This window comes from Galeopterus variegatus, unplaced genomic scaffold (assembly GCF_000696425.1).
Source record: "Galeopterus variegatus unplaced genomic scaffold, G_variegatus-3.0.2 Scaffold690, whole genome shotgun sequence".
Taxonomy (NCBI): Eukaryota; Metazoa; Chordata; class Mammalia; order Dermoptera; family Cynocephalidae; genus Galeopterus; species Galeopterus variegatus.
The window spans coordinates 110,366-129,597 of NW_007726801.1; the positions used below are offsets into that span (position 1 = coordinate 110,366).

General features: G+C 35.6%; 1 protein-coding gene across 1 annotated transcript in view; it reads left to right on the top strand.

The window, feature by feature from the left end:
* The window catches only part of KDM7A (lysine (K)-specific demethylase 7A), a 50,907-nt gene that overhangs the window by 10,628 nt on the left and 21,047 nt on the right, over positions 1-19,232 (top strand). The window contains exons 3-9 of the mRNA XM_008571489.1: positions 1,456-1,573; positions 4,795-4,955; positions 7,059-7,200; positions 7,509-7,695; positions 8,876-9,038; positions 12,509-12,596; positions 13,740-13,846. Coding sequence (XP_008569711.1) covers positions 1,456-1,573; positions 4,795-4,955; positions 7,059-7,200; positions 7,509-7,695; positions 8,876-9,038; positions 12,509-12,596; positions 13,740-13,846 — 966 coding nt within the window. The remainder of the gene's footprint in view (positions 1-1,455; positions 1,574-4,794; positions 4,956-7,058; positions 7,201-7,508; positions 7,696-8,875; positions 9,039-12,508; positions 12,597-13,739; positions 13,847-19,232) is intronic.

Sequence of the window (19,232 nt, forward strand, 5' to 3'; positions counted from 1 at the left end):
CGGCGGGAGCGCTGCCGCGCTTCCCAAGCAGCGCACTAGCGCAGTGCGCCACGGGGCCGGCCCCTTATAATTTTTTTTTTTTTTTGTCTTTTTTCCGTGTCCGGCAATGGATCGCAACCCTCGGTGTTGCCCCCGCGCCTCGCTCAGCCAGTGAGCGGGAACCGGTCTGTATGTGGGATCTGAACCCTCGGCGGGAGCGCTGCCGCGCTTCCCAAGCAGCGCACTAGCGCAGTGCGCCACGGGGCCGGCCCCTTATAATTTTTTTTTTTTTTTGTCTTTTTTCCGTGTCCGGCAAGGGATCGCAACCCTCGGTGTTGCCCCCGCGCCTCGCTCAGCCAGTGAGCGGGAACCGGTCTGTATGTGGGATCTGAACCCTCGGCGGGAGCGCTGCCGCGCTTCCCAAGCAGCGCACTAGCGCAGTGCGCCACCGGGCCGGCCCCTTATAATTTTTTTTTGATGCATTTCTAAGCAGACATTAGAATACATTTTCCAGAGTCAGAGTCATGAAAGTTTTTGGCTTAAGAGTGATTTTCAATCTTAAAAAAAGATTTAAAACTGAAATCTTACATTGATAGCACACAAAAGAGCTAGTAGGTGGTACAACTCTGGTCGAAAAAGGAATGAGGTCCAGAGCTCCTCCCTTGGCCTTTTCTTCATCTCCCCCTTTATTAAAGATTCCTCAACACAGTTTGAAAATCAGCACTCTAACTCATCCGCTTCATTCCCACCTTGAGGAGTCTGGATCTAGAGGTGTTAAGTGACTTGCTCAAGGGTGCAGAAGAAGTTAGTGGCTGAACTAGGAAGCAAATCCAGATCTCCTTTATTTGATTGCTGTGACTGCTCAAGACTGTAGCCTCCCAGAGCTGTAGAATCACAGGACCTTAGTGTTAGAACTAACCATAAAGTTATTTATTTTGTCATCCCACCTGTCTTCTTTTAATTACCACTGTCACCTGCTCTTTGTTTCAGTATAATTGTGCATATCTTGGAAATAAATCTTCACATAAAAGAGAAGGGAATTATGCTGTTAAAATAATTTCTGATGTGGGATAAAATGCCCTATCCTAAAAGGAGGATTTGGATGATCTGGATAATTATATTTTGATGTAATGTAGTGAAAATCATAATTTTAAATAATTTGGAAATTCTATAGTATATATAAATGTGGATATTATAGAGGACTTCATCTGCTGATTTGAATTCCTTGATTTAATTTTTAAATTATTTTGAAGTAAAGAGTACATTTAAAAAACCCACAGTTAATTCCCTATAATTGCAGCATTACATTAAGTAAAATTTACTTCTGTAACCTAGAAGTGCATTAAAAACTCAAGTGTTTTTATTGTACTTAGAATTGTTATTTCTGATTATGTAGAATATAATGATTAGAAAGTACATAGTATCATTAGTTAACAGAAACACTTGTTTTTGTTTTTAATCTTCTAAAAAATCCAGTGAAAAAGAGGAGGAACTGGCACAGGCATGACTACACAGAAATTGATGATGGTTCCAAACCAGTGCAAGCTGGAACTCGAACTTTTGTTAAGGAATTACGTTCTCGAATCTTCCCAAGGTATGGAAACTTGTTCTGATTAAAGAAAATTTAAGACTGTTGGCTGATAAAGTGACATTAAAACAATGCTTTCAAACTTCAGGCTTCAACTCATTATTCTCAACCGGCTTTTCACTTTTTTACTTTTTAATGAAATAGAAGAGAAAATATCAGTATGTTGCAAGTACTAGGAATAAATAAGCACAGTTCATGGAATTTTTGTTATATGTATATTGCATACTGGGTCACCAATATGTAAAAATGTGTAAAAATGTACTTCTTAATCGTGGGTCACTAATCTGAGGCAGTTGTTCCCAGCATTTGGTTCCTTATGACATGCAGCTGCTTCTTTTTCTTCCCCTCACCTCCTACTTTCCAACTCTGATTTTTTCTCACGTTGTTTTCATATCTGTCTGTGCCATAAGTCCACCAGAAGCACACACAACCATTGCTTAGCCTCTGGAGGCTGTAGGACTGGGTTTTTTGATGTGTTTTAAATAATGAGGTTTATTTGAGTTGTCTGTGGCTCAAAGAGAGTCAAAAGCATTACCTTTCCAACTCTGATTTTTTCTCACGTTGTTTTCATATCTGTCTGTGCCGTAAGTCCACCAGAAGCACACACAACCATTGCTTAGCCTCTGGAGGCTGTAGGACTGGGTTTTTTGGTGTGTTTTAAATAATGAGGTTTATTTGAGTTGTCTGTGGCTCAAAGAGAGTCAAAAGCATTATAAAGCATTTAATCATGCTAATTTAGATCATTTCCTACTCACTGCTTGACATCTATTTAAAGTGATAATACTTAATAGGCTTTTACACAAGATCATATCCAGGCTTGTTAAAGAGAGGAGCACAATTTAAATTTAAATCACAGTATCACATGCAGCCTATTATGGAGTTATTTCAGATCCTGAAATGATAAAACTCCTGCTATTTCTCCTCAATCTTTAGGATTCCTCTCTATCCCTCTGCTCCTTAATCCTTAAACAGAAACGTAATGATAAGCATCTACCATTGCCTCCCTCGGGTCTGCTGAGAGACAAAAAGAAAACAGATGAAACGTAGTGCTTCCACATGATTTTTGTGGTGTTAAAAGCCTTGTTCTCAAATATTCCCTTTTATCAGTTTAAAAGTCTTAGGAGAAATGTTTGTTTTCCTTTTTATTGGATAATACTTGGTTGGTTTGGGAGCCTAGGGCCAGAATTTTCAGTCTGGGTCTTTTGGTGGGCTTCAGAGAGGTTTGTGAGCTCCCTAAAACTGCACATACAATTCAGTGTCAACGTGTGAGAGTGCATTTTTCAGAGAAGGAGCCATAGCTTTCATTTTTTTCAAATAGGTTTGTGACCCAAAAAAGTAGTGTTAAAAACACTGGCCTAGTAATTCATGTGGCTTTTCAACCAAAGTGAACACAAATGAGAACAGGTTACAGAGATGATTACAAATGTCCAAACTGTAATTAACATTAATTGAGGGTCTTTTGTTTTATTTTAACTCCATAAACCTTTACATCATTTAAAACCATAGTAGAATAACAATATTACTAAATTACACATACTTGATGTGATTAACACAGGAATGTATAAAATAAAGTGAATGGGTTATCTTCCCCCTCCAGTATTTTAAGCCAGTGTCAGTCTTTTGAGATCCTTTTCTATATAAATAATAACATTTAATACATTTATGAGTATAGATTTATGTGTGCATATAATTTCTAAAAAATAAAATGGGGTTAAGTTATGCATAGTGTTGTAAACGTGCCTTTTTTTACTCTATTATACTTCATAGGTATCCTTTAAATGTTATGTAGACTTACCTACCTCCTTAACTGCCGTGTAGTATGCAATAGTATATATATCACATAATTTGCCTAACCATCCCCATATAAGTTTAGTTTGTCTCCAATTTTTTCCTCTTGCAAATTACGTTGTACCTGTATTTTAAGCACTTGTGTCTATATATTTGTGATGAAGAGAGGAAGTAAAACACCAAACATTTGAAATCAGGGAGTACAAGTGATTTAAAATTCTTCCTCAGATTGGAGTTTAAGGAATTATTTAATCCTTAGAGGTTGAGGGAAGGAGGGACAATTGTGGATGCCTATTGGGGAAACTAAAAGGTAGTGCTGAACTCAAGGTTCAGTAGATGAGCCAAACGAAGATCTCAGCCATCCACTTATATGACTATCTGGGAAAAGTCTATATCCGTTTTCTTAGGCTTCCAACTGCCGTTGCCTTATTGAGAAGGTGAGAAGGTCAGAGTCCAGTAATTCAGAGAACCAGTGTCTCCTTTTTATTTTGTCTTCTCCTTACCACCTAGGCTGCAGATGAGATCCAACAGTTAAGATCTGATTGTATAAATGGAAACTGTTGTGTTTTAACCTTTATGGCAAGTGTTGCACTTAATTTTGAATGTACAGCAGCTGCATCCTGTGAGCAATTGGGAGATGACAATCTAGAATACCCCATTGAAGGAGATCTGGAGTTCTTTGGATTTGCAGTTGGATTGAAGACAGTGACGAGAGACAAACCACGCTTAAGTGTAATGCCTATGACATGCTGATCATCAGAGAGGGCAGCTGGAGGTCCAACCCTTTTTAGTGGCTTAAAGTGACTACCTAGTATTAGAACTTAGTAAATACTAATTATGATAGATCATTTAAATCAGTAGTTTTCAATGGGGGCCTTTTGGACATATGTCTCAATGGGAAAGGAGCAGGGATGGTAGTCATCCTGCAACATGCAGAACAACAATTAATTGTTGTATGTCCCATTAGACTTTGAAAAGTCTAACAGATATTTCTGTAGAAGTTTATAGCCAGATAAAATATGGTCAGTTTTTACTTATCCTTATGCTATCTAATGTGCACCTTACCTTTTGCTCTTCTTATTCCTTATGTACAGCTTGTATCGAGTGGCTTCTTTTGATCTTTTTATTTCTCTTAAATCCAGTTATTCATTATAATACTACTTTTAAGCATCCTACTATTTTATTATGTCTCCTAGTGTAATTTACTGAAAATTCACTTATTGAAATATTTTGATAGTTTTTTTTCCTCATTTTATAGTTAGAGCATTTTATATATTTTTCCAATTATATCTATTGAATTAAGTAGATTATATTATCTATGAATTGAGAACCATGGATATAGATAATTATACTGTATATCAATTAACCTATTATCACAGTATTTTTTTTAAACCTAACTTACCTACAAAATGACATATTGTTTTTATGTTTTTCCTTAGTGCCGATGAAATAATTGTAAAGATGCATGGCAGCCAGCTGACACAAAGATACCTGGAGAAACATGGATTTGATGTCCCTATAATGGTCCCTAAATTAGATGATCTAGGACTCAGGCTTCCTCCACCTACTTTTTCTGTGATGGATGTGGAACGTTATGTAGGTACGAACTTGATTTCTCTAAGTACTTGGGAAAGCATGGTATAAGTAAAAATGAGAGTGTTTTAATAATAAAAGTTGAGTGAAGAAATGTTAATTGAGTTCAGTTTCCTGGGTCAGGAAAAGTGAAACTCAGTATCACCTATAGCTGTCAGTAAAACAGAATGAAACATTATATCCATTCTTATATACCCAGCCTCATGCTTTCTTCGGTATCATTAAATTTTCCAATACTTGGGGGCTGGCCCGGTGGCGCACTGGATAGTGCGCTGCTTGGGAAGCGCGGCGGCGCTCCCGCCCGAGGGTTCGGATCCCACATACAGACCGGTTCCCGCTCACTGGCTGAGCGAGGCGCCGGAGCAACACCGAGGGTTGCGATTCCGTTGCCGGTCCCCTGTCCGGTACGGGGGCAACACTGAGGGTTGCGATCCGTTGCCGGACACGGAAAAAGACAAAAGACAAAAAAAAAAAAAAAATTTTTCCAATACTTGCTAAGAGAAAACCATTATTGAGGGACAGCTACAGACACCAAGAAGACATTGGGAAATTGAGTTGGTTCTAGGCATCTGTAGAGTACAGGTACAAAATTCTGGACCCCAGTACACCAACTGCATAATTAGTCCTCTGGAACCTGCTTTGTGACCTCCTGCTGCTTATAGAGGAAGGGCCATAAAATGAGATCATTTTCAAACCCGTTTTTATATTAATGACTTGGTGAATATTGCTATTTAATGATGTTTGGACTTAATTTGTGATTTTGAGGCCCAGAAAGGCATAGAAACAAGGGGAAATGCCCTGTACCTAATGCCATACTATTGACATTTTCAGTCATTTCATTCATTCTCATCATGATATTTATAGATAAAGCTGACTGCATGTAGATGTCATTCCTTGTTAGCAATAAATAAAGATTATTTATGGTTTAGGTCCCAAATCTACCTTGACTCAAAATTGTACATCCACTACAGTACATTATCTCCTTAGCATGGAATATCTGAGATATTCCATGTCTCTTTATCGAGCCATTGGTTGATAATACTCATTGGTAAATGTTTCACTGAGGAAATCCAGTTAAATGTGATGACTACGTATTCAGCTAAATTTGAATATTTGATAAATTGGTGAATGAGGCTGAGGTTTAACCTAAAGCTATCTGCATAGATAGCACTGTAAAATAAATGGCTAATTAATGTCAGTATAGGAAAAAGTATTCAAACTGCGATAGCTAACTTTTAGTACTGCAAAGCACTTCATTTAAATATAGTACTATTAATAAAATTGTGTTACCTCCTAAAGATAAAATAAAGAAGTCCACAAGGCAACACTTTCTTAACTTATGTGAAGTTATATTAAAGTAAGAAAATGGCATTTATTTGTCTTCTATTTCAGATTGGTTAAGTATTGCCATATTTTGAATTCCACCCTATCCTTTAGTCCATTGTAAAACTGGTTATCTTTCCTAGGTTGGGAGTGCAGTGGTCCACAAGCCTCATCTCATGGTTTTATATTCACAATTCAGAACTTGAGCATTCAGACATAGGCACTGATTTTTGCTTCCTAGCCACCAGTATTTTCCTTGAGGAGAATATTAAAAGAGAAGACACTATCAGGAGAGCAGAAATTGTTTATCCTGGTCAGTTTGCTCACTAATTCCCCAATGACTGATCTGTTTTTCAAAATGATAGAATCTTAAGCATTATGTAAGTGAAAGAGAAAGGCCAGTCCCTTCATTTTATGCATAAGAAAATTGAAACTCAGAAAGTGTTGCACAGTTTTCACATACCGATATAATGTATTTTTGTCATTACAAGCTGCACACAAATCATTGGTATGTAGAAAGCTTTGTAAGCCATGTAAGTTTTTACACAGTATTAATTATTCAGCTCTGTCTTATTGCTTTATTCTTTCCCCCCCAAACTGTCCCCTTGTTTCAAAAAGTCGATTTGAACTTAAAAAGTAAGAATATGGGAAGAATCTTTGCCTATGTAGTTTTATAATTGGCTTAATTATTACACCAACTAAATATGGTCTTTAAAACATTATTGTTTAGGGCATCTAATGATATAACTCTTAAGCCCAATAATAAGACTACAATCTTTCTCTGCAGGTGGTGACAAAGTGATAGATGTCATTGATGTGGCAAGGCAGGCAGACAGCAAAATGACACTTCACAATTATGTTAAATACTTCACGAATCTTAACAGACCAAAAGTGTTAAATGTGATCAGCCTTGAATTTTCAGATACAAAGTGAGTAGTTCTGGACATTTTGCTTTAGCATTCTAAGTATTAGCTAAATGGTAGTTTAATGATGTATTTAATTTAGTAAGAAACATAATTGTGACTTAAAGTTGTCCAGTGGTAGCAATGTTGTAAGTTTTGCTTTGGCATGCCCAGAGAATATTTGGAAATAAGATGTGTTTTATACTTAAGTATTGTTGCTGACCTTGAGTTCCAATTAATTATTTGGATTGGGTTGAGATGGAGAAGCAATTTTAAGAAGTTTTAATTTGCATGATATGGGTGTGTGTGTATGTGTGTGCTTGCTTTTTTAAAAGGATGTCTGAATTGGTGGAGGTCCCTGATATAGCCAGAAAACTTTCCTGGGTGGAAAATTATTGGCCAGATGATTCAGTGTTTCCCAAGCCATTTGTTCAGAAATACTGCTTAATGGGAGTTCAAGACAGCTATACAGATTTCCACATTGACTTCGGTGGAACTTCAGTCTGGTACCATGTCCTCTGGGTAAGATTGGGGTATTTCTTTGTTCTCTTATTGACAAAAACATATAGCCATGTTTTTCTACTATTACATTCATTTGCTGTAGACATTTGCAAAGGAGGAAGTTCTTCTACATTTTAAGTAGGATCTATCACTTTGCCTTTAAGCATTATGACTTTTTTTATTCCAAGTAATGGAAGAGCCATGAATTCTTTATATTTAGATTCCATTTTTGCCCCCATCTTTTAAATTGGTTTCTTTTAGCCTTTTGTCTTTTTGTTTCTTGCCCCCTAGTCAATTATACATTAATCCCTCAATCAAATACCTAAGAAAGACCAAAATTACAGTAAAAATTGCTTCTGGCCTTAAGGTTAAGATAGGCCAGCTAGTTGGATAAGTCAGGAATGCCCATAAAAATACCAGTCCTTTGCAGTTTATATCCACCTTGCTTTATCTAGAACTGTACTGTTGACTACAGTAGTCACTAGCCACATGTGGTTAAATTTAAATAATTAAAATTGAATATAATTAAAAATTCAGTTCTTCATTTGCACCAGCCACATTTCAAGTGCTCAGTAGCCACATGTGGCTAATGACAACTATATTGGATAGCACAGATGTAAAAAATTTCCATCATCACAGAAAGTTCTGTTGGAGAGTGCTGATCTAGAACCAAATCTTCATCTATATCAAATGTCTATGCCTCAGCAATGCTCTGGACTGTATTTGATGCTGTGTCCTTGGGCTCCTGTTCCTTTTTTTTTATGAGGAAGCAGAGAGTTAGTTCATTAACGGAAATTTATTTACACATCTTTAAAAATGATCATTATGTGATAGATCATGGGAGAAAGGGCAAAGTTTGCAGAGATGACTCTGCAACCTCGGGCCTGTTAACATGTATTTACTTGAAAATGTGAGGTCAGTGGGATGTTTGTGGTTCTTTACCCTTTTCTCTTGCAACTATTTCTTCAACACTACTTTATTGACTCCTTGTCGGTTAGGGAGGGGGAGCTTTAGCTCCTGTGAAAATGTTTATTATGGACAATAGCTACTGATCAGGTATGTTAAATATGTCTTTTTTGAAAATAAAATATCTGATAATTATCTAACTTAACTTAGATCATTGTATTGGGAAATTGCATTAATGTAGGCCATTTTAAGAATGACTTTTGCTTTTTCAAAAATAGTATGAACTTCTTTCTAGGGTGAGAAGATTTTTTATCTGATAAAGCCAACAGATGAAAATTTGGCACTCTATGAATCTTGGAGTTCATCTGTGACCCAGAGTGAGGTGTTCTTTGGAGATAAGGTGGATAAATGCTACAAATGTGTGGTAAAGCAGGGACATACTTTATTTGTTCCTACAGGTAAGTCAATATTCAGTCACATGGAGTCAGCTCTTAATACGATCCTCTGGCTTTAACATGTTTGGAAAGTAGCTTTTATGGTATTGCCTAAGAAATAATTCTGATCTTGAACTTTTTACTTCTTTTTCCCTTGAAGGGTTTCTCTTATGGTTAGGACTTGTTTTGGCATTGTGTTTTATGTCATTTGGCTTTATTTATTTTTATTGAGATAAAATTCACATACCATAGTATTCACCCTTTTAAAGTGTACAATTCACTGGTTTTTAGTAGATTAACGGAGTTGTGCAACCATCACCACTGTCTAATTTCAGAAGATTTTCCTTATCTCAAGAAGAAATCTCATACCCGTCATCAGTCACTCTCCATTCCCCCCTCCCCTGAGCTGTTAGCAACCACTAATATACTTTTTTCTCTATGGATTGCTTATCCTGGACACTTCATATAAATGGAATCATGCGATATGTGGCATTTTGTATCTAGCTTGTTTCACTTAGCATAATATTTTCTAGGCTTATCCATGTGGTAGCACATTTAGGTACTTCATCTTTTTATGGCCCAATAATAGGCCATTGTAGGATATACCATATTTTGTTTATTCATTCATCAGATGATGGTCATTTGGGTTGTTTCTACTTTTTTGCTATTATGAATAGTGTTGCTTTGAGCATTTGTATACAAGTTTTTATGTGGAAGTATGTTTTCATTTCTCTTGGGTATATATCTAGTAGGGGAATTGCTGCATCATATGGTATAACTATGTTTAACTTTTTAAGGAGCTGCCCAACTGTTCTCCAAATAGATGCATCATTTTACATTCCCACCAGCAGTGCATTTGGGTCCCAATTTCTCCACATCCTCTCCAACACTGTAATTGTCTTTTATTTTTGCCATGCTAGTGGGTGTGAAGTGGTATTTCATTATGGTTTTGATTTGCGTTTCCTTAATGAGTGTTGATGCTAAGCATTTTTCTTGTGCTTATTGGCTATTTGTATATCTTCTTTGGAGAAATGTCTACTCAAATCCTTTGCCCATTTTTAAATTGGGTTATTTGTCTTTTTATTGTTGAATTTGTAAGCATTCTTTATATATTTTGCATACTAGACCTGTATCAAACAAATGATTTGCACATATTTTCTCCCCTTCTGTGGGTTGTCTTTTCACTTTTTTGATAATGTCCTTTGATGCACAAAAGTTTTTAATTTTGATGAAGTTTCCTTTAGTTTTAAGTCTGGTCAGCTCTACATTGCTGTCAAAGGCCAAGCCTGCTCTAAGAATCTGGGCTGCTGTCCCGAGACAATTAGGAGGCAAAGGGTATGTCTTGAGGGACCCTAGGAAGGATTGAGCATCAGTCTTAGCTGTAGCCTCAAATATAGGTATCAGGTGTGTCATTTTGAGATATGAATGAATGCACAGTATAGACTTTTCCAGACCAGTGGTTTTGAGAATTGTATTTTGCTGGTTTGAGTGACCTTAATGCCTGCAGAGTTCACAGGGATCTGTTACCGCAGGCACTGCTTTCTTGCCTTGCCACTGATCTGTATAATAATAAATATGTGTTGAATGACTATGAATGGGCTAAGCTCTTCCCTTAAATCCTCTTTGTAGTGCTTCTTTTTATAATAAATACTTTGTTGTGCCCTCTTCAAAATTTCAAATTGTTTCATAGATAATTTAACCTTCTACACAATAATTTTTTTAAAAATTGATTTAATGAACTAACTGGAATATAAAGAAGAAATAAAAAGGTAATTTATAATGAAACACTATTTCAATATGTGCCTCTTCAGGCACAGCAGTATTAGAGGACAGAATGAAATGGTTAAGCCGCATAAGCCAGCAAACTGATACATGTATGTGCTAGTGGCAACTCAAATTCTCTCAGCAGCATTGGTGTAGATTAGTGGTTCTCAAATGTCATGAGTATGAGAGTCACCTGGATGGCTTGTTACAACACAGATTGCTGGGCCTTATCCCTAAGTTTCTGATTCAGTAGATCTGGAGTGGGCCCGAGAATCTGCATATTTAACAAGTTCTTGATTGATGCTGGTGTTGGTGATCTGGGGACCATACTTGGAGAACCACTGCTGTAGGCAATGTAATTTTTTTTTCACAAGGCGAGAATCTGCATATTTAACAAGTTCTTGATTGATGCTGGTGTTGCTGATCTGGGGACCATACTTGGAGAACCACTGCTGTAGGCAATGTAATTTTTTTTTCACAAGGTAGTTGGCAACTGGTAAACTTCCAAACAAACTGAAGTACAGTTTCTGACAATTTACAGAGTAGTTGTATTGCTGGAAATTGTGTCAAAACCATGCAGAAATACTTTGTTTAGGTTAATAATGGAATTCTAGTTTCTAGACTCACATAGTTAATGAACAGTCTTTGTATATATATGAACGACCAGCAGAACTTGACAGTCCTGAGTGATGCAGGACAGTTTCTTACTGTGTGGAACTGTTATGCTTATTGCATTTCTTGTTCCCACTCATGAAATGCCAGTAGTGCTCTGTGATCATTGTGACAATCAAAAAAGCCCCCAAACTTTCCAAACACCCTGTTCAGGCAATACTGCCACTGTTGAGAATCACTGATGTATAGGATTTGTAGCTGACTTAAACTTCTAACTAGTGGTTTCAGAGTCGAGCTCAAGGCTTTGTGCCTTTGGGCACACAAATGGCGCACTTGAAAGTCCTTTGAGGGTTTTTTTTTTTTTTTGATATTGTGTTACAGCACAATGAGGGAACGAAAGATGAAAAATATAAAGAAAATGGGATTTGTGTATTTTAAAAGCTAATTTTTACATGCAAATGCATGTATGTATATATATTTATATGAAGTCTTTATGTTACGTCTGTTGACATTTCTTGCAAAAGTTAGGTGTCATCTCTTAGAAATGATTCTTGCTTTGAAAACATTTTTATGGAAAAACAAAACATCATTTTGATTGCCTGCATTTATAATTATAAGATCATAACCCTACATAATTAAATGTGGGTGATCTATCTTTTCCTTCTTACAGAATTGGGTGTCCAGTTGAGTTCCCTGATCTTCCACTGTGTAGTCTCTTCAGGGCACTCATTTCAGGATGACACTGAGGAAGTGAAGTGTGTAGCCAATCCCAGTGTTTTTTTGTGGAAAATGTGCTTTCCAATTCAGACCAGATTTGACTTGTCTTACTTTAATATAAAGTTGGATTGTGTTTTTTAAGTAAAAAACAAAAACAGCAACACCCACAAAAACCTTCACCTTATTCCTCAAACTCAGCATATAGCCTGGCATATAATAGACATTTAATAAATACTTAATTGAATGAATCTATAGATTGTAATAGTCATTAACTTCTCTAGCACTGGAGTATGAAATAAACTGATGATGATATTTTGAGTTACTTATTTCACAGGAAGATATCACATTTGTTTGGTTTAAATATTGAAAATCACTGATTTATATACTTTTAACCATTTCAGGGTGGATTCATGCTGTGCTTACTTCTCAGGACTGTATGGCTTTTGGGGGGAACTTTCTGCACAACCTTAACATTGCCATGCAGCTCAGGTTTGTGTCATCAGAATTTAAAGGATATTTTGTCCTTTCTCAAATAGGATATTTTTGTTTATTTAAAAAAAAATTCACAGCATATTTTATTTGAGATCCCATGGAGATAGACCCTGAAAAATGATTATGAATAGGAACTTTTAACAAAATTATTGTTTTAAAATTTTGTCAGGAAGATACCTTAATGCATTTCAAATCTAAAACAAAAAAAGTAACTTATTCAGTTTGATATCTCCTGAAATTTCAGAATTTTATTAAAAGTTATGTGCTCTTCTTTGGCTATTTTTGCAATGAGGGAAATGAACTAAATTCAGTCAGACTCAGGTATAACATATGGTCCCCTTCTGTATCAGAATTTGACCTTTATGTAACTGTTTCCCTGGTAGTGTAATGAGGGTAGAATGTTTCTAGGCAGCATTGTTTATGGGTAGAAATGATTCCTGAATGATAAATTGTATTAGGACTGGGAAATCTCGAAATATCTGGTAGGAAGCTGTATCTTTGGGGTTCCTTGACTCTGGTTACTCTTGTAACATGGCATGCCCATGAGGAGCCCTGGAAGCCATGCATCTGTGGAGTTATTACAAGAGATAGCAGCTCTTACAGGGCATGAGGTTTCAAGCCAAGGCAGCTCCCACACTTACCAAGTGTGGATCTCGTCTCTTTGTAACTGAGCTGTCACTGGGGTAGAGATGGCTTCTGCTATATGGACTCCACAAGTTCCTGTCTTCTCACCTTGACTAATGCCAAGCGTGATCTTGGGTTTGAATGCTTAGTAGAGCCTAAAGAAAACTCCCTGCGTGGGTATTGCAGTGTTGTCCAACACATGGACCTGTTTTTATTTATTACAGTGGAACCCTCGTAAAATCACTTTTGTTAAATCTAGTATACAAATATCAAGGTGTGATCTTTTATGATGCCCAATGTAATTCTTAAGCAGACTTATATTTGTTGGCATCAGAACCTGGATAAGATCCCAATTCAATCTTGTCCAAATATGGTGTCTAACTAATTATTATACAGTACTTGATTGGCCTTATATATCATGACCTGCCTATTTTATTTTCAAGTTGGTTACCTTCATTTAACTTTGAAATGCTAATATTAATATTAAATATATTTCTTCAAATTTTATTCATTTAGGTGTTATGAGATGGAGAAAAGGCTAAAAACACCAGATCTTTTCAAATTCCCTTTCTTCGAAGCCATATGTTGGTTTGTAGCCAAAAACTTGCTGGAAACCCTTAAAGGTAATTAATAATTTATACATTTAGTTGAACGTTTTGATGTATAAAGTTTGTAAGTTCACTAAAAGCCATGTGACAGAAAGAGTCCCTCTTCTCGTAAGGTACGATGTCACCCCTTGCCAGGAACTTTTTTAGTAAATTAAAGTCAGTAGTCCACAGACTAACAACCTGTGCTCTTAAAAATCAGGTATATGAAGGCCTGCATCAGAATAGCATAGTTAATATTGGAAAATGTTCATTTCATCTAGTACTCTAGTAGCCTGAACGTATTATCAAGCATGTAAAAGTGCCTCACTCTCAAAACGTAGTTTATGTTGAGAGACTGTTACATAATATGTGTTCCCAAATATTTGCTTTAAAAAATAAAGGGAATAATTTTCATGTCCTGAGAAAATCAGGTAATGCCTATGCCATCACCATTATGACCTTTATGCTGGCTGGTAAAATTCAACTGTTAGCATGAAAACCAACTAAATGTCAGGTTATGATTCTGTAGTTGAAGAAAAATACTTTTTGAATATTCCTTTATATAAACTTAAAAGCTGTTTTTTTAAATGTGGTATTTAAGATTTTGATGTTTTTATATTTTGGTTTAATAATCTTTGAGCAGTCAAATTGGAGGATGAATGTTACTTCTATCCATTTTGTGCTTTTCACGCACTTGTGCCAGTGAAAATATGATTTAGTTTTTGTGTTTTGTAGCTTTTCTAGGAAGTCTGCTAATAGTGCTACTATTATAATTATCTCTCAGAAGAACAGATATAAGCAGATTAAACAGTAAAGTTTATTCTGAACATTCGTGGGTTTTTTGTTTTTTTTTTTCTATTTAAAAGTTATACAAGAAGAAAAGGTAAAATGAAAAGAAATAACCAAAAATTTACTTCTCAGGATAGCGTACAGAACTAAAATGATAAAACTCATGTATATCTGTTTCCTCAAAAAAAAACCCAACAAAACCATGATACCCTAAACCTCACACTTGCAGCACAGTATAGAGGGAGATGTCTCGCCAGTGCTGCAGGTGTGTATGATGGAGGTAGGATCTCATGGACAAGGAGAACAAGTCTTTTCTTCACAAGACCAGTCTTTGCTCCAGAAATGAATGCTTGTCATGAATCCCTGACTCCTTCAGTGTTTTCAGGTATTTTTCTTGGCTGGAAGTATGTCACAGTGGACTGTAGAGTTGCTACATATAGTTTCCAGTAAAATACAGGACAGTAAAGTTAGTAGTTTTCTATCTGAATACTATCCTAGAAAAGCAGGAACACTTACACATCCGTATAAAAATACTTATAAATGTCCTTGACTTCTGGAAATAAAACCCAACTACTGAACCTGCCAGTTATGAGATTGGCAATTTATTATTGGTTCATTGTACCTTCTCCCATCTTTTCTCTGCTTCTGTCCCAAGACCCCAAGTTTCTATCTTGTGATTAGCTAGGAGAAACCATCCACTAACATGCACCCCTCGGGGGTGTTGCACAGTGGTCTTCTTTTTCTGAATGTCTAAGGATCATCAGTCAACTTTTTAGAGCAAATTAAGAGTTTATCTGAAAGACAAATTCTTGCTGTAACTCTTAAAGCCACAGCAGCAATTTGTTTAGTCTTAGGAATAACTACAATTGGCCCTCCTTATATGTGAGTTTTTTGTATTTGGATTCAATTGAAAATATTTTTTTAAAAAATTGTGTCTGTACTGAACATGTACAGACTTTTTTCTTGTCATTATTCCTTAAATAATATAGTGTAACAACTATTTACAGTTCATTTACATTGCATTAGGTATAAGTCATCTAGAGATGACGGAGGATGTGCATAGGTCATATGCAAATACTATGCCATTTTATATCAGGGACTTGAACATCTGTGGATTTTGGTGTACATGGGAGGTTCTGGAACCAATCCTCTATGGATGCCAAGGGACAACTGCATTTCTTTGTGTTAGGCCATCAAGAGTTCAGAAATATTGAGGTCTGATTATAAGTAAGCATGACCCTATACGTTAAAGATTTTTTAAAAAGGATTACTATAAAAGGGTATTTGTAAGTTGTTTTAAAGTGTTTCATTTTATCAGCCAGATCAGTACAGGATACCTGGCAATACTAGTGATTAAATTTAGTCCCACTGAGGCTACAGCCAAATGACCATTATAGAAATTGCCATTGTTCTAGGCATTCATCCTGGAAGCAGAAATAAACCCCACAGTATGTTGTTTCCCATGTTATGTTGCTCTTTCATTCCTAACATTTTTGCCTTCTACTGTGGCCTGTTTGCCAATTCTCAGACTGTTATAAGGCTTATATGATGGGTTGAATGAGAGTGGATTGTGTGAAACTCTTAACTGCATTTCATGTCAGTGATAATAAAACAATGAACTAGTTTGGATTTGTGTAATTAGCCACTGGGCAGAAGTGAAATCTTTTGCTTTTGCCTCATCTTAACTTGAATTTTGGACCACATCTAATATATTTTGCTTGAGTTTTAGATAATCATAATTTGGTTTAAAAACCCAAAAAGGACACTTGTGCGTCTGTTTGTATTACTTTTACAGTAATGAAATATGTTGTACACATAGTTCGTTCTACAGATCAAACATACACACACACACACACGCTGCATACACACACACACACACACTCTTGTACAGTTTAAAGAACACTCTTGTACAGGCTATTATTACTTACATATAATCCAAACTCATCAGGTAACCACTACCCAAGTTAAGCAAAATAGCCTGGCCAATCAGTACCTTAAAAATGCCCTCTTACCTTTCCCATTACACCCTCTTCCTTCCCTTCTTGAGATAACCACTATCCTGACTTTTGTAATAATATTTTCCTTCAATTTTACCACCTGTCATGAACTAAAATAGTTTCAGTTTCTCCATTTCTAAACTTCATATGAATAAATTCATGCTGGTATTCTCTTATGACCTGTCTTTTACACAGCACTGAGATTCATCTGTGTTTTTGTGTGTCGCTGTAGTTCTTTCTCATTGCTGTAGTACTCTGTTGTATGAATGTACCATCCATGGTTTATTACCTATTCTACAGTTGGACACGTTGGGGTTGTTCTCAGTTTTTGGCAATCATGGAAACTGTTGCTAAGAAGTCCTTGTCTGTGTCACCTGTTGTAAGTTACTCCAGAGAATAAACCCAATTTCTAGGTCATAGATAGAAATTAGTAGCAGTTGCCAAGTTGTTCCCAATTCCCATTTCCATGGCAGAGTTCCCAGTGCTCCACACGGTAGCCAACACGTGGTATTGTTAGGCTTCAATTTTTGCAAATCTAATGGGTGTGAGGTAGTATTCCTTGAAATGCTTTTAATGAGCAATTTCCCTGAGTATTAATGTAATTGAGCATTTTTTTCATATATGTATTGGCCTTTTGGATTTTGTTTTTACTGAAGTAACTGTTTAGGTCTTTTGCTAATATTTTAATTTTGTTGTTTCTTTTTATACTGATGTGTAAGAGTTTATATATTCTAGGTTCTAGTCCTTTCAGTAATATATGTTACAGATATCTTCACCTCTGACTTATCTTTTTGTTCTTTATGGTATTTATTGAAGGACAAAAATATCTTAATTTTAAAATAGTATTTTTTTCAGCTTTTATGGTTAGTGCTTTTTGTGCCTTGTGTAAGTAGTTCTTTTTTATCCCAAAGTCTCACAGATATTCTTTGTCTTCTAAAAGATTTTATAGTTTTGTGTTTTGCATTTAGGCCATCAACTCTTCGGTAATTGATTTTTTTTGTGGATGGCAGAAGGAAGGGGGTATATTTTCAGTTGTTTTCTTATAAATATCCATTTGTCCCAGCACTGTATTTTGAAGAGTTTAATTCTTTTTCTGTTCTTGATGAACACCATTACTGTCCTATATCATGAGTTGGTATATGTGCAGGTCCTGTGGTGTACACACACATACTTACTAAGTCACTTTACTGTTCTAATGGGCTGGTAGTCTGTCTTTTCACCAAGCACACTATCTTATTAGCATTATGATAAGACTTGATATCTAGTAGGTCCTTCTCTTTTATTCTTCGAGTATACCTTGGTTTTCTTTGCCCTTTCATTTCCATACAAATTTTTTAGTTTGCTTATTACACCTCCCCCCCTAAAAAGCAAACAAGCAAGTAAAAACATGGGGATTTTGATTTAGAAAATGTTGAATCTAGAGATCAATTTTGGTTAAATTCTACATCAATTATATATTGAGTTTTCTAAAAATGATCATGGGGCATCTCTATTTATTTAGGTCTATTTTAATGTCTTTTGGAGTTTCATACTTTATTTGGTAAAAGTCTTGTACTTATATCTCTTACTAGATTTATGCCCAAGTACTTCATATTTTTAGTGCTATTATAAATAACATATATTACTATTTTTATTTATATAATCACATACATATTGTTCAGCCATATGAAACTGTTTTTGTATTTCAAAAATGGTCATGAAAATATTATGACAATGTTAGCAATTTCATATAGTTCAATCTGACAACCATGTGGTGCTGGAATACATAGAAGCAGTTAATTTTTATATTGATTTTGTATCCAGCAACCTTATTAAAAACTGTTATTTAATAATTTATTTGAGGATTTTGGGGGGGGTTCTAATATACAATCACGTATATCCTTAATAAATAATGACAATTTTGTTCCTTATTTTTGCTGCCTTACTAGGTTGTCTAGGACCTCCAGGGCAATGGTGAATAGAAGTGGTGAAGGTGGGCAGCTTTATTTTGTACCCAGTCTCAGAAGGAAAGCTTTCAACCTTTTACCATTAAGTATTATTTTAGCTGTAGGCTTTTTGTTAATAACCTTTATCAGGTTTAGGAAGTCCCTGTCTTATTCTAAGTTAGGTAAAAGGTTAGTTTTTTCCTTTTTTTAAATGATCAGTGGTAGTTGAATTTTATCTAAAGCTTTTCTTGCATAAGTGAGATAGTCCTGTGATTTTTCTCCCTTAATCTTTTAATTTAGTGGTTATATTAATTGATTTTCTGATATTAACCCAACCTTTGTCTTGTTAAGTTATAATTTTTATATACTAGTAGGTTAGGATTTTATATTATATCCTACACATATTTATATGTTATATATATTCAGTATATGCAGAATATATAAAATATATTCTATGTAAATACAAGGGTACTTTAAAAAGTTCATGGATAGATTTGTGTTATCTTTTAATTCTATTTTTCCATAAACTTTTTGCAGTACCCTCATATATAGAATATATATATATATTTATATTGCTTATAAATGTCTGCATATGTGTATTTTTTTTTTCTTTTGGCACATAAGTAAAATTGGCCTATATTTTGTTTCCTCATACTGTCCTTGTTAGATTTTGGTATGAAAGTTATGCTAGCCTCAGAAAAAAAGTTGAGA